Source organism: Molothrus ater, chromosome 6 (genome assembly GCF_012460135.2).
Source record: "Molothrus ater isolate BHLD 08-10-18 breed brown headed cowbird chromosome 6, BPBGC_Mater_1.1, whole genome shotgun sequence".
NCBI classification, from domain to species: Eukaryota; Metazoa; Chordata; class Aves; order Passeriformes; family Icteridae; genus Molothrus; species Molothrus ater.
Window position 1 is genome coordinate 56,723,693 of NC_050483.2, and position 14,774 is coordinate 56,738,466.

General features: G+C 41.6%; 1 protein-coding gene and 1 long non-coding RNA gene across 3 annotated transcripts in view; one reads left to right on the forward strand and one right to left on the reverse strand.

The window, feature by feature from the left end:
* LOC118686882 (uncharacterized) overlaps positions 1–14,774 on the forward strand; it is a 62,658-nt gene that overhangs the window by 16,247 nt on the left and 31,637 nt on the right. The window lies entirely within an intron of this gene.
* The window catches only part of HIF1A (hypoxia inducible factor 1 subunit alpha), a 35,425-nt gene that overhangs the window by 13,618 nt on the left and 7,033 nt on the right, over positions 1–14,774 (reverse strand). For both annotated transcript variants that reach the window (XR_004980262.2, XM_036383351.2), the window contains exons 2-6: positions 6,174–6,364; positions 5,084–5,229; positions 4,905–4,989; positions 1,552–1,664; positions 316–518 (exon numbers count right to left, since the gene is read on the reverse strand). Coding sequence is in view for 1 of the 2 variants with exons in the window: in XM_036383351.2 (XP_036239244.1) it covers positions 316–518; positions 1,552–1,664; positions 4,905–4,989; positions 5,084–5,229; positions 6,174–6,364 (738 nt within the window). In the remaining variant the exon portion in view is untranslated. The remainder of the gene's footprint in view (positions 1–315; positions 519–1,551; positions 1,665–4,904; positions 4,990–5,083; positions 5,230–6,173; positions 6,365–14,774) is intronic.

Below are 14,774 nucleotides of genomic sequence, written 5' to 3' on the forward strand. Positions count from 1 at the left end.
ATCAAGAATTTCTTCCTATTATCTAATCTAAACATGCCCTCTGTCAGTTTACAGCCATGGTCCTGTTACTGTCTGCCTGTAGAAAAAGTCCTTTTCCCTTCTGTTATTCTAAAGTGATAAACCTGCATCCTCCTTAGATCTAGAAATCTGGCTTTTGAGTCATCCTGATCAGCTAGGAAAAGGCCAAACATGCCATCAATGATTGCATTGTCAAGATAAATCAAATTACTGAGAAGACAAACATTAGCCAACATGTACCAGCCCTGCAAATCTTTCAAATGAATGATTTTTTACAGTATAAATCATATACATTACCTTTCATCACAGTAGGAAAATTTCATGTCAAGACTGTGACGACTGAGGAACGTTTTACTATCCAGGGGGACCTCAATGTTTGATGGGTGAGGAATAGGTTCACAGATCAACACCAGGCAGGTCATGGGAGGCTTTTTGTAGCCACAGTGAGTCTGGTTCCCACACGTGTCGTACACACGGATGTGGCCAGTGCAGTGCAGCACCTGCAGGGGAGGTGGGGTTTAGAAAGAGAAGATTTGGTCTGTCAGAAAACACAATCCTATTTCCATCAGCACATCCAGAGCCAAGTCCTTCCCCTCCCCACCCCTCAGGGATGGCTGGAGGAGAGCAGTGTCCTCCCTCCTCCTCCTCACCCCGCACATGCTGGGATGGGTTCACAGCCCAACTCCTTCCTCAGCAACAGCAGCCATTGCTGCATTTCTGTCAACTCTTCTCTCTAGTCACTGTAATGACACCTCTGATGAGCAGCTGCCTCAGCAAAAGGCATCCACAATTTAAATCTGAAAGTTATGGTAATAGTAGAAACCCCCATTTTAGATATTCTGCAGAGCTGATGACAGAGATCAAGTACATTCTTCAACAGACAGGAATGTTTGCATTTTGTGGGGCTTTCTTTTAACCATTCTGAAGTAGAAATAGTTCACAGAAACCAGCAAAGTTGTTTGATCCAGAATAATCAAATTCAAATCATAAAAGAGAACTGTGAGCCATAATCCACTGGATACAGTAAAAGGCTACTTTGTCCAGAGGAGAAAATGCATTCACTGCAGAAAGTTATCGGGCTGGCCTCTTTTTGTTCCAACTGTTACAAAAGGGAGAGCCAGCAGCTTCAAAAGAATGGCATTGAAGTCCTTCAGAGAGACCTCAACTACCACATTTTCAGTGACAAATCAAAAGAAATCAGGGATCAGCATAAGTGATGTCAAGTACTTTTTTCCCAGAGAAGGCTTTATACAATCATATTTGGTAATTATAATTGTTTGTAAGTAAATGACCTCTAATTTAAAAGGAAAATTCATTAAAAGAGTTTTGAAAAACTAATTTTAAAGCATTGTTTCAGTTACCTCTGTGATGTAGTCAGCATTAAAATTCAGCATAATGCAGCAGAATTAATTAATTATAAAGTACTTAGTGAAATTCAAGCTTGTTACATGAAGCAAAAATGTTGAAATACAGTGTTATGACATCTGAAGAGGAAGCTGCCAAACTATGCAAATATTTCTTTGCATTAGTTACCTTCCATGTAGCAGACTTTATATTCACTGTTCTTCCCCTGCTAGTCAGTGTACACTTCATTCTGAGAAAAAAGCTGCGCTCCGTGTTCTGCTCTTTGCCCTTTTTCACAGGACCTAGCAGAAGCAAAAGCAAACCAATTTTTAAAACACTTGGATCATCTTCCAAAGGCATTAAAAAACCTCCACAAACACCTTATAGAACTCTAAGACTAAGGGAAGACTCAAAAAATAAACTAAGAAGATTCATACACCTAATAGCACTTCTAATAATGGTATTTTTCAGAGCAAGTTTTACTATAAAGTAGATTAAAAAAACCTGAAGTTTCATAGAGTTTTAGAATGATTTGTGTTGGAAGTGACCTTAAAGAGACCATCTCATTCCAACCCTCCTGCCATGGCCAGGGACACCTTCCACTATCCCAGGTTGCTGCAAGCCCCATCCAGTCTGGCCTGGAACACTGCCAGGGATGGGGCACCCACAGCTCCTCTGGGCACCCTGTGCCAGGGCCTGAGCACCCTCAGTGGGAAGAATTCCTTCCCAAAAACCACCTAACCCTGCCCTCTGGCAGTGGGAAGCCATTCCCCCTGTCCTATCACTCCAGGCCCTTATCCGAAGTCTCTCTCCAGTTCTCCTTTTAGCCCTTTTAGGTACAGAAAGGGACTTAAAGGTCTCCACAGAGCCATTTCTTTTCCAGAGAGAACAAACCCAGCCCTCTCAGTCTGTCCTCACAGGAAAGGCTTTTGATGCAGCCCAGTTTCAATAATTTAAGATCAGGATTGTATTTGTAGCCAACTCCACACTCCCAGATTTCAGGAAAAAGGAGCGGGAAGAGAGAGAGACCAACTGGAAATTTAATAATTTTAAAATTGTGACAGAGGACAAGAAAAACATATGTAGAATAAGAAGCCTTGATGAGGTGGTTTCCACTGAAATGCATCAGTAATTCACTAAGAGGAGGTTCAAACCAAGCACCTTTTGGGCTCGTTGCTCTTCAGGACTGCAAGTTTTTCAATTCAAAACTAACAACTCAGCTGTTTATATGCATCCAAGTATTTCCACGGTGATTTACACTCCTGGAGTAAACAGGGACCAAGTTTTTAAACACATTATTAACATTCTTGGGAGGAAAAAAGTTGAGAAGCACTAATACAAATCAACATTGGCAGCACTTATTTTTTCCTTGCTACCAGCAGGCTTTAAGTTAAGTTTCTGCCTGTACAGAGGAGAACCTTGCAGAGTCAATTACTAGTTATGCTCTTGTGGGCAAAGAAAATGTAACTGATGCTATCAGGAGAGCTGCAAGCAGCTCACAATGTGTGCAAGGAGGAAATGCAGCAGCCAGGAGAAGGAGCAGTGGAAGAGCCAGTTTGCTGAGGCCTGCTGAAGAGCAAGGATCAAACCATGGCAGAGGGGGAAGTTTAGAACACATGAGCTCACTTCTGATACAAGTTTATACAATAATTTGTTCTCATCCTCAACAGACAATAATAGCTATGAAATTCTTCATGGTGGCTTGCATTGCAGTTACTGGCTTGAAAAAATTAATTAGAAAAATGTTAAAGCCCCTATGCAAACTTGTTTATTGCTTCTAGCAGAGGCAAAGACTAAAGGGCTCAAGCATATTTTATGCTACTTTAAAACAATCTTTATAATGGAGGAAGTGGAGGAGAAACTAAAACAGAATTCACAGAAGCAGCAAAAACTTATTTAATTCAGTAAGTTTTAAGAGTTAAACCAATCTAGAAATTGATAGCTGAAGATGACATAACATTACTGTTACCAAGTCCTGATGCATGAGGCTCTGCTTCTAGAAGCAGCTGTAAAAGATGGAGCAACTTTCAAGTCTGATTCAGCACCAGACATTATTTTTTAAAATGGCCAGCTTTGAAAGTTTAAAAAGCAGCTTCATAAAATGAGAATGCAGTTCTGTTTCTGCCAATTGCATTTATATTCACTTGCACTTGTACAGTCCCAAAGGGGAATATTTAATACTCAATTCAAAACCAAAATAATTCCACTGATGTAAGAGCTGCTGTAGAAGGCAACCTGGGAATACCAATAAATATAAAAATGTACTATTACTACTGTAATTTAGACTTCTGTCTGCCAACATCATTTGCAAAACAGCTTTTGTAATAATGGTTTCCAGACATCTGATTCCAGGCTGGCCAATTTAGACATGCTTGAGATGGTTTGCATGAAACTCAGTGCTAGGACATTTTTAAGAATAAGCTTTTGCAACAAAAGCAGGTTTTTTACACTGCTTTAGGGAAATTGCTCCCCCACCTCCAAGATGTATTACTGTATTCCAAAAGGGGAGGTAGGGGAGAAGTCTAATCTAGCCTTAGAAATATACTTCAATTCTAAGGGCAGACAAATTTACAAAATCCTACAAAATCAAAGTCAGGCCCTTAATGCTATGGCATCTTATCAGGTCCTTTCCACTGAATTAAATAGGATGACAACATAAGACTTACACAAAATTTACAGTGCCACAAGAAAGCAGAGGTCAGGTTTATTAATTTATCACTATCTGAATTCAGAGTCCATATAAACCTCATTTGATGAAAGAGAAAGTAGAGGTCAGATTTTAGGCTTCTAACTACTGAGTAAAGCAGATTTATTTGGAGACATGCAGGCTGCCAAGTCTTTATAGCCTTTATCAAATCTTTAGAAGACATAAAAGCTGTAATTCATGGGCAATTGTTAAATTTCAAAGCACACAGCACATGCAAACACGGTGTTCTGCTCCCTCAGATGGAGAAAAGAAGAGCCAGAAATCTGTGAAAAGATACCAATTTCATGCACCAACTAAAAGGTGCAGAGAAGCGTCAACCCCAAAGCCCTTTTTTGGGCTGTTCAAGTATTCCCAGATCAGCATTTAAATACAGTATTTTTTTTTGTCTTGGGTATACCATCACAGATTGCTGGAAGAAAGCATTTGTTCTCAGCTGTCCTGTAAAGACAAGGCCAGACCAAGACAAATGCACCAACTGAGCTTCTCCATGTCCCTCTACAGCAATAGCTTAAAATCCTTCTCATTCAATCTACCTCTAATTTTATTCCTGTAGGCACTTATTCTTTCAACTCTCAAAAACTCCATTTTAGTAATTAATTTTGTTAGATTAAAGAATCCCAATGAAATCTCATTTCTTCTATAATTAGGATATAGCCAAAACATTTTGGTGATTCCTGTTGTTAGTGTCTCTCAACAAGGTTTCATTTGAGATTTAAGAAATAAAAATATATTAGCTTTTGAACTCAACACCATTTTCTGGCAGATATCCAACTGTATTAATGCCAACAGAAACTATCAATAAGTAAACGAAATTGATTTTTTTCTTTTTTCTCACCATTTCTGTGTGTAAGCATTTCTCTCAGCTCCTCGTGGTCACATGGATGAGTGAAATCAAATACACTGTGCCCCGTCAACTCAAACTGCAAAAATGAAGAGGTACATGGGTGTTTAACTTCACACACACAAAAATGGAACAGCTTTTTGAAACAGTCTTAGGAAGCGTCAGTATTTCACCTGAGTGAGTCCCATACACTTGTTCACGTTTTCAGACATGTAAATCATGTCCCCATCTTCAGACAGAACCATGACAAAGCCATCAAGAGCTTTCAAGTAGAAACAGTTCAGTTCCTTCTCCATTTTGGCTTCTGTCTCCAGCTCACCTGCAAGCAGCCACACATTTTTGTTTAAGCAAACACCAGCCATTCTTCACTTACCAGCAGGAATGACTTCTGGCACCAGTCTGCAAGGAGTCAATCTTGCAGGACCATTCAAAGCCAGTATAATTCATTTAGAGAAATGATCAGTTCAATTCTTCAAGCTCTAGTAAAGGTATCAGAAATCACAGAAAATCAGAGTGAGTTAACCCTCTGTGCTGTTATGTATTAACCAATAAACCTTCCACCTTAAGGAAAAGGTCTATGTGGCTAAAAATGTATTACCCATCTAAAAAAGGCATTCTAAACCTCTCAGGGGCTTTTCTGGGAGAGCTTTCCAAGTCTGGCTACAAAGTTACTCCTCCACACAGTAGAGGCAGACATGCATGAGCACAAATAACCAGTATACTGCCCATGGCAGGCTATCAGCTACAGGCTACAACCTGACTCAGATATTCCTGCAGTTGGAGCTGCAGACACAACACATCCTCAGCTGACTTCACCTCCAGAGGAGCACATCACACAAACACAATTTACAAAACTATTCCTTGCAGTTTATTTTAAGGGGACACAACTATAGTTAGCTCAGTCAACCTTGAACCAAGTACCTACAGCCAAGAAAGCACAGCTGGAACAAACAAGTTTAGAGGTAAAAGAGGTTTAAATAAAGGAATATAACTTTGGGAGAAGGGTCAGATAAGACTGAAAAGGGCACTATAGCTGTGACGAGACAGCCAGGATTCACCAGAATAGAAAGGGAAAAAATGAAATCCATTGAAGAGTGGATTTTACTTGTGTCATTGCTAACAGCTGATTTCTCCTGTAAGGCCTCCCACCTTCCCAGAACAAGAACACATCTACTAACACATTCATTTATTTTACTGCTGACAGGCCTTACAAACACATTCCTCCTCAATTTCCCTCCCAGAGGATGCCATGCTGTCCCTTACCGGCATCCAGCAGCTTCCTCATGCGCAGGTAGCTGATGGTGAGCCTCATGATGGAGGCCTTGTCCAGGTGTGCACTGACAGTGTGGGGCAGGGGCAGCTGGTGGGCCAGCTCATAGAACACCTCCGACTCCTTGCTCCTCCTGCACCGCGCCGCATCCCGCGACTTCTCTTTCCTGCGTTCTGAGCTAATCCTAGAGAAACAAAGTTTAGAGTTAATACAGGGAACCGAGCTCTGCAGGATGGGTGTCTTTGAAACTAAGTTGCCCAGCAGCCAACTGGAAGTTGAATAACGTTAAGATTCAGTTTAAAAGTGCAAGTGTAATTCTTTGTATCAACTTCTGCCCCGGTTGGGCTCCGCCAGACCTAAATTCAAACCCACAGTCTTCAACGAGATCAGTTCTTCAAAGAGACACTTCCATACCCAGAACTTGTGGATCTGTGCAAAAGTCCTTTTCAGTTAGCACACATCTTGTGAGAGGCACCACAAATTACAGAGCAAAACAATTCACAAGCTAATGATCCCTGGGACATAATGAACCAGATTCAAAGAACCAGAGAATGCTTTGGGTTGCAAGTGACCTTCAAGATCAACCAGTTTCAGCCCTCCTGCCATGAGCAGGGACAGCTTCCACCATCCCAGGTTGCTCAGAGCCCCATCCAACCTGCCTGGAACACTGGAATGGGGCAGCCACAGCTGCTCTGGGCAAGCTGTACCAGGGCCTCACCACACTCAGAGTAAAGAGCTCCTTCCCTATACCTGACCTGTATCTCACCTCTTCAGTGTTACCAAATACATACCCAAAAAACACATTTTCAGTCCTTTACCTGCTGTGCTACTACCCACAGTGGCCAAAACCTTGCTTAGTTTGTGCAGAAACACAGGTGTGACAATACTGTGTTGGATGTTGGATGTGTTAGAGAATCTCTTCTCCCAGCCCAGCAACCAAAGGAGTCAGGATTCTCCTGTTCTGGTTTTCAAGGCTGTTTGTTTTCTGTTATCTATCACATTCTTTCCCTGACCTGCTGAGGTCTGTTCAGCAGGCCAGTCAAGAGGCACACCGCCCACTTTCAGGGCAGTGCTGTCTTTTTGTACTAAAAACTACGTGTACTTTCTTTACAATTATTTTCCAATACCTATGTTAGACAGTCTGTCTCTACCTTAAACCAACCCAAAAGTGCCACCATCACCCAGAAGATGGAGGCTAGGAAGGAGGAGAAAGAAGAACAAAGCATGCCCAGATTCCTCCATCTTGGGACCCTGAGCACCCATTCTAAAAACCCCAAAATTCTACTTTTCACCCTGTGACAAACTAACTATCACTCTACTTAAACTTTCATGGCTTGTAAATCCTCATATAAAGTTGGCAATTTTTTCCATGGGTCAAAATCAAAGGCATAGGGGTCTTGGGCTCTGTGCCAAGGTCTCTGAGCCCCCTGGCAAGGGCTTGAGCCATCCAGGACAGCCAGAGGGATGTCCTGGGTTCTGACAAGAACCCTTCCAGCTTATCTCATACCTTGAGTGCTGCCTCTTCAGCCTCCAAATCCTGACCCTTCAAGCCCATTCAACAAATTACACAGTAGGTAATTTCCCTCTCCATGCTCCAGCATGATGGATCATGTACATTCTCCAAGTTCTTTCTTTTTTACCATCCTTACAAAGCCCACCTAACAGGTCAGACAAGCAAGGGTACTCATTTTACATGAGATATGCTGCTTTTCAAGCAATCCAAAAAGTCCCTTCCCCAAAACTATTCTATGATGATTCCATGATTCACTCTTTCTCCAGAAAAGCCCCTTCCAGAGTCTCCCCTTCACTGGAAAACAGACCTCATTCTCCTTCCAAGCCTCTGTAGACCTGCCTCATCCAGAACATGAGGTAAAGAGCAGCTCACTGGGGGAAAGCACTGAAACAGTTAAGACTGTGAGTAACAGGGAGAATTCCCCCTTTTCCCAACACCCACACCAGGTCACTTCTGCCTCGTGCATTTGGTCAGATGAGTTTTGAACTAAACATTTTCACATAGGAGCTCCAAATTTTTCACACATGCAAAGAACTCAGAGGTGCTGTGATCCCTGAGGAAATAAATGTGCTTTTATTTTTAAATTAACAATACAAAACCACACACTATTATTGTATTAAAGTTTTCTTTTTATGCATTTAAATCTTCTGAAGGCACCCTGTCTTCATTTTGTATTCACCTGAGATATAAAAGGCAGTTCCAGTTTGGGAATTACCTTTTTTAAGATTTCACAAGACTTAAAAGCCATCTACTACCGCTGCCAAATTCACATTGCTAAGTCTGTGGATCTGTGCAAAAGTCCTTTTCAGTTAGCACACATCTTGTGAGAGGCATTACAAATTACAGAGCAAAACAATTCACAAGCTAATGATCCCTGGGACATAATGAACCAGATTCAAAGAACCAGAGAATGGTTTGGGTTGCAAGTGACCTTCAAGATCAACCAGTTTCAGCCCTCCTGCCATGAGCAGGGACAGCTTCCACCATCCCAGGTTGCTCAGAGCCCCATCCAACCTGCCTGGAACACTGGAATGGGGCAGCCACAGCTGCTCTGGGCAAGCTGTACCAGGGCCTCACCACCCTCAGAGTAAAGAGCTCCCTCCCTATATCTGACCTGTATCTCACCTCTTCAGTGTTACCAAATACATACCCAAAAAACACATTTTCAGTCCTTTACCTGCTGTGCTACCCACAGTGGCCAAAGCCTTGCTTAGTTTGTGCAGAAACACAGGTGTGACAATACTGTGTTGGATGTTGGAAGCACAAATGCCTTGACACATGGAAGAAGTTTCATAATCCATGAAAAAGACAGAATAAGCTATCAGAATCTCTTTTACAATTACCTTCCTTTCTATCAACTTGATAAAACTGTATGCCATGCCCACCATCCTCTCCTCCTCCTCCTGCCACTGCCAGCAGAGAAAAACTATTTCTGTGGAATGAGAAACATTAATGGATTGACATAACAGTAATAAAGACCTGTGGAAAACAAACTTGTGGGACTTATAGTTGTAAAAAACTGTGGACATACAATAGTCCCATTGATTCCTATGAATATAAGCCCACGTCCCTCAGAATGGCAGCCTAAAATATCTGGTAATATTTCCCTATATTGCAACATTGAATTTCCCTGTGACAACAAATGCTCCTGTTGTAGTGATGGATATCTTAGTCTGAGAAGCTTGATGCTCCTGACATACAGGTATATCTGGAAACAGCCATTACGAAAAGTCTGACCTTTAACAATACTGCAAAAATATTTTAGCTATGTAACCTGACTGATTAAATATTTATTACTGAAGACAGGCCTCGAATACCTTTTCTCTTGGTGGAAAACCAAGGGTGGAGGGGAAAAAAGCATCAGGATTCTCTTTGTCCTCTTCCTTGGACCACAGATTTCACTGGAACTCTATTTTGTCAAAGGTATTTCAAGGTAACTGTCGTGGTTTAACCCCAGCCCACAACTAAGCACCACAAAGCTGTTTGCTCACTACCTGTCCCACCCTCGTGGGATGGGGAGGAAAACTGCAATGAAGGTAAAACCCATGGGTCAACTTAAAAACCGTTTAAAAATTGAAACAAAATAATAATTGCAACGACAAGGGAGACAATAAAGAAAGAAACAAGACTCAAGACAGACAAGTGATGCTCGATGCAATTGCTTACCCACCCTCTGACTGATGTCCAGCCTGTCCCAGAACAAGGACCAGCACTCCCAGCCAGCTCCCCCAGTTTACCCTGTGCTTTGGAATGTCTCTGTGGTCAGTCCAGGTCAGCTGTCCTGGCTGTGTCCCCTCCTGCCTTCCTGTGCACCTCCTCACTGGCACAGCAAGGGGAATGAGGAGTCCTTAACTCAGGGGAAGCACTGTGCAACTACAACTAAAACCTCAGCGTGCTGTCAGCATTATTCTCCAAAACACAGCCCTGCACCAACTACTAGGAAGAAAATTAACTCTGCCCCAGCTGAAACTGTAACAGCAGCACAAGAAATTCTGTTGCCTTAGAGAGATTCACCTTTATAATTTTGATTTTTGTTAGCCACTCATTCAAGATCCCTTCAAAGGCAAAATGTTCATCCTACAATAAAAACTGAAGAGAGAATTACTGGGAGTAAATGGCTGCTACCCACCCAGATTGCTGCAGTTTTGTCACTGCTTCCTTTTCAACTGCAGACACTTTTAACTTAAAAACTCCCCTGCTTTGGCAATCAAGCTGAGCACTTCAAGTCCACAGGTTTGTCAGGCTTGTGTGAATCACACAGGGCACTCAAGAGATGAAAATAGACAATAACCTCACAAGCTGGGATTTCAGCCCTTGTATTTTCTTTCTGACAGCCTAATGTTCTTGAAAATATTTTGGGTAGTTTCCAGATTTTTGCCAGGTTTTAGCACCCTTGGCAGCAGCCTTCAGCAGGAACAGTCAAAACTTCTCCCAGTCATTGAATTATTAATTATCAACTGAAATGCTGCTCAAACCCAGCCCATAGTGCTTTCTGTTAAAAATTAATCCCAGAGTAAGATCATCAAGTGCTGCCAGCTGGAGCTGATGGGCAAAACCCAAGGAAAAGGGGATGTTGGAACCAACCAGTGCTGCCTGAGTGGCAGCATCTCCTCTCCCTTTTACTACATGTTTCCTTTCTAGAAAGGCTGCTACTATAGATAAATGTTTAAACTGTACAGCACAACAGTTGGCTATTTTTAGCTGCTATTTAAACCTAAGCTGTAACCAATCTGAGTAAAACCCAGCCATTTAAATAGGAAGATTAACTACCAGCTTCAAAGAGCGTTTCTTTAATGGATCAAATTAATAGGGAAAAGGTCTTTCACAAATGAGGTTTAATTACCAAGTGAAGTCATTGTTGCCTCAACATTGAAATGCCACCAAACTAAAAAAAAAAAAAAAATCTTTGCTATTGCAACTACTCTAAGCTTTGTTACAATTGCATAAAGTAAATTAAAAAACACACATCAGCATGTATAGCTGCTCACAATTTTCTGTGTAGTCAATTAAATGAGACTGAATTCCTGTAAAGAAAACCTATTTGCAAAGTGAGCATTCTCCTCACCAGAGGGAAAGGGAAGGGGGTTTTAAACAGTGAGATGTGAAGTGCCACAAAACCAGTTTAAACAAATCATATCACTTCTCTTATCTGTTCTATTGGAGCTGCCCCTGTGTAAAGCTCATGATCTTCTCGACAGAAAGAGCATTCTGCAGAACAGGAGACAGAAAAAGCTCCATTTAACACAAACACCAAACTTCAGAGCTGTATTGCAGCCTTCTGCTCTCAGTCTGGCAGGAAACAAAAACACCTCAAGAGCCTGAAGAAAACCTCAGCTGCTGAGGGGATTAAACATGCAATGAAAATATCAGAAATGCCGGTGCTGGACAGGAAATTGCATGCATTCGCAGGTCTGATTTTTCCTGCACAATTTCAGTGCCAGACATTCATTTCCATTTTGTATTCTACCAGAGAATACAGAAGCAGAGAATCATAAGCACGTTATCCATGAGAGCTCACTGAAAGCAGTTTCACTGACCCCCTTAAACCCAATAGCACTTTTATATATAAGAGATGTTTACATGCAATAGCTGAATAAAATCTGAGCTCCAGAAAATATCTGAGTTACAGACCCAGAGCAAAAGGGTATTTCACAACCAGGACTCGCTGCAGCTGAACCAAGAGCTCAGCTGAAGGATATAACCCAGACTCCCACTCCCTGCCTCAAATCACGGTGAATAGAAACAAAGTTGTACAGCAACAATTTGCCCAAGAGCCTTGAGAGCAAAGCACCCCAGCAGCAACCCCGTGCCACCAGTTAGAGATGTTAATACTGGCCTCTCTACTTGGAGTGTGCAGCTCCTGTCCTCATGGTCATACAAACCACGTGGGCCACAGCATCTCCCAAATAACACATCATTCATTCCCCATACCATCCCAAAGACCCCTCCACAGCAGAGTCCTACAAGTGAGCCCCTAATTCTCTAAATGCAGCCCCAATTTTTCATCTCCTTGAGTGAAAAACTAATCAATCTCCACATATAATTTGGCTTGTTCCTCCTTATTTACCAATGGCAAATAGACCAAAAAAAAAAAAAAGCCATGGAAAATACCACCAGTAACTGGTAAATTTTGGTTTAAAATAACTAGATAAAAAATGGTCAGTGATAGAACTCAAAATGTGTAGCAGTCAACTTCGTCTCCTTCTAGCTTTTAAAATCACCACCCAGCATTAAATTTTTATACTGTGTACATATTATTTGATTTAAAAAAAAATCAAGGTTTCCTTTATGTCACTTTGCTATGGTTACAGATTTTCTCCCATTCAAACTTACTATTTCTCTAATCAGATACATTTCACTCTAGAGGTGTTTTCAGTTCCCATATAAAATAACTTGTGCATGATTAATTAACTCAGGCTCATCTTTCTTGATACAGGTTGTGAGACATTCCAAAATATAAACATTTTCCAATAGCAATTCACATTTTTCTCTTTAGATTTGCTTTCTTCAAGTGGCTTTGTATTTATCACATTATTTGTTCCTAAAGTTTCATAGAAATATCCATTGTAGGAAACAAGAAATCCTAATTTGTAATGTGCCTCAAATCTGGTAACATCTTCTTGAGCTTTAACTAGTTTTCAGTTCTGCCATTAACTGCCATCATTTGCCAGTAAAAGATTAAGATAATATTTCCATGTTAGTAACAATCTCTCAGACTGTAAAATTACTCTAGGAAACACCTGGCTTAGAAATGGAGTCACAAAAACTATATCGACTATAACATAGCTGCATTTTTTTCTTCATTACACCAAAAAAAGATGTAAATATTACAATATAGCAATATACTAAAAGTACATGGCATCAGGATGGTGCTGGAACTTTAGAAAGTAGACCTGCAAAGTGGTCTCACATTTAACTTTTAAGGCTGAACTCATTCCTGAGGTTGGTATAAAACTTGGTCACCTTTCCAGGCCCAGCCTAAGCAAGGTATCTCTGGCAGCACAGCTGAACAGGACAGAGGGGCAGCTCCTGGTTTGCAGCCATACCCTGCAGAGCACCCAGAATAACCAGTTGTGTCTATGTGGAGAGCACATGGCTTGGCCACCAACCACTCTCAGCTACAGCCAAAGAGTGTTAGGACAAAGTTTACTCTCCTGACTGTGCTGAATACACAATCACTTGGGTTTTTTCACTGGTTGCAAGATCTGTGTTTTGTCCAGAGCTGCTAGCCAGGATACCTGCTACATTATTCCTCCATGGAAAGGAGACACTAAAACAGTGGAACTGCTCTATCGATGACTTCATATAAAAAACTGGTTTATAGTTTTTACCACTCACATCCAGTTATTTAGGTATAGGGGAGTTAAGGAGCTGATCAACTTCAACAAGGAGGGACAGAGCTGCAGTGTTAGCACCACCAATCAAGACTTGAGACAGACCCACACCAACATGGCCCCGAGAGCCCCATTCCCTCTCCCTCCCAGCCCTGCATGACACACTTGTCTGTCCTGACCAGCAGCCCAGGCTGTTCATCCCTCAGCAGGCAAACTTTTTCCAAATTGCTTGGGAGGGGTGCTCCTTCCTCCCATTGCAGCCCTACAGAATTACTGCAGTCTCTCAGCTGCCAGTTCTCTATGGGTTGGAGTTATTGCTTTGACCCACCTTGCTTTGACGTGATTTCCTGTTAAAGTATTATTGCTTTATGGCTAATTTCATTTACTAGTTCTTCTTATGATCTAGTCTGTGTAGAGAGGTCTTGTGAGAAAAAAAACCCACACCCGAACCTCGTGTGTAATCAGAAGCATGTGATTATACAGAAGAAAGTCTTGCCTTCATGAATTAATGAACATCACAGCCCACTAATCCAGCTCAGGAAAAGAACTCAGAAATTCCTTACATACAGCATGAATGATTCAAAAGAGATTTAACTGCAGAAATTATTGTAATATCCAAGCAGGAACAACACCACTGTACGTAAACTATTAGAAGTCATTCCTTTGTATATTTCTTTCTAACACAGCAATTCAAACCATTTTCTTTACATGAGGATAGTTACAGGCACTTCCCATAGCCTGACTACCACCAAAAAAAAACCCCCAACTGATAAAACTCTAACAAATCAGGAGAGCAAGCAGGCAGGTCAGCCTGGATTAGCTACAGCAGCACAAATGCTCTGAAAGCCACCAGGGTTTGCAAAATGAGTGGGAGAGGCAGTGAGAGGAGACTCACTCAGCTCACCTAGAGAAGCCTTACCCCACAAAGTCCAGATAAACACCCATCCTACAGACAAATCCCAGCACACAGGAGCCAGCAGCAGAGCCTTAATGGCCTGAACCCACTCTAGCACCACACTGACAAGGTTATCCATCATCTGGATTTGGCCTTGAATTGACCTGAAACCCCAACTGCCTCCCCACATAGAAATGTGAGTAAGAAGGGAAAAGCTTAAATATTGTCATTTCTAATTTAGATCATGGTGAAGTAATTCCATCATGACTTACTATACAAAGTAACCCAGCCACAGTTTACCTTTGCATTGTAATATACTCTTTTGAAATAACCACATGGGATACCATGGTGG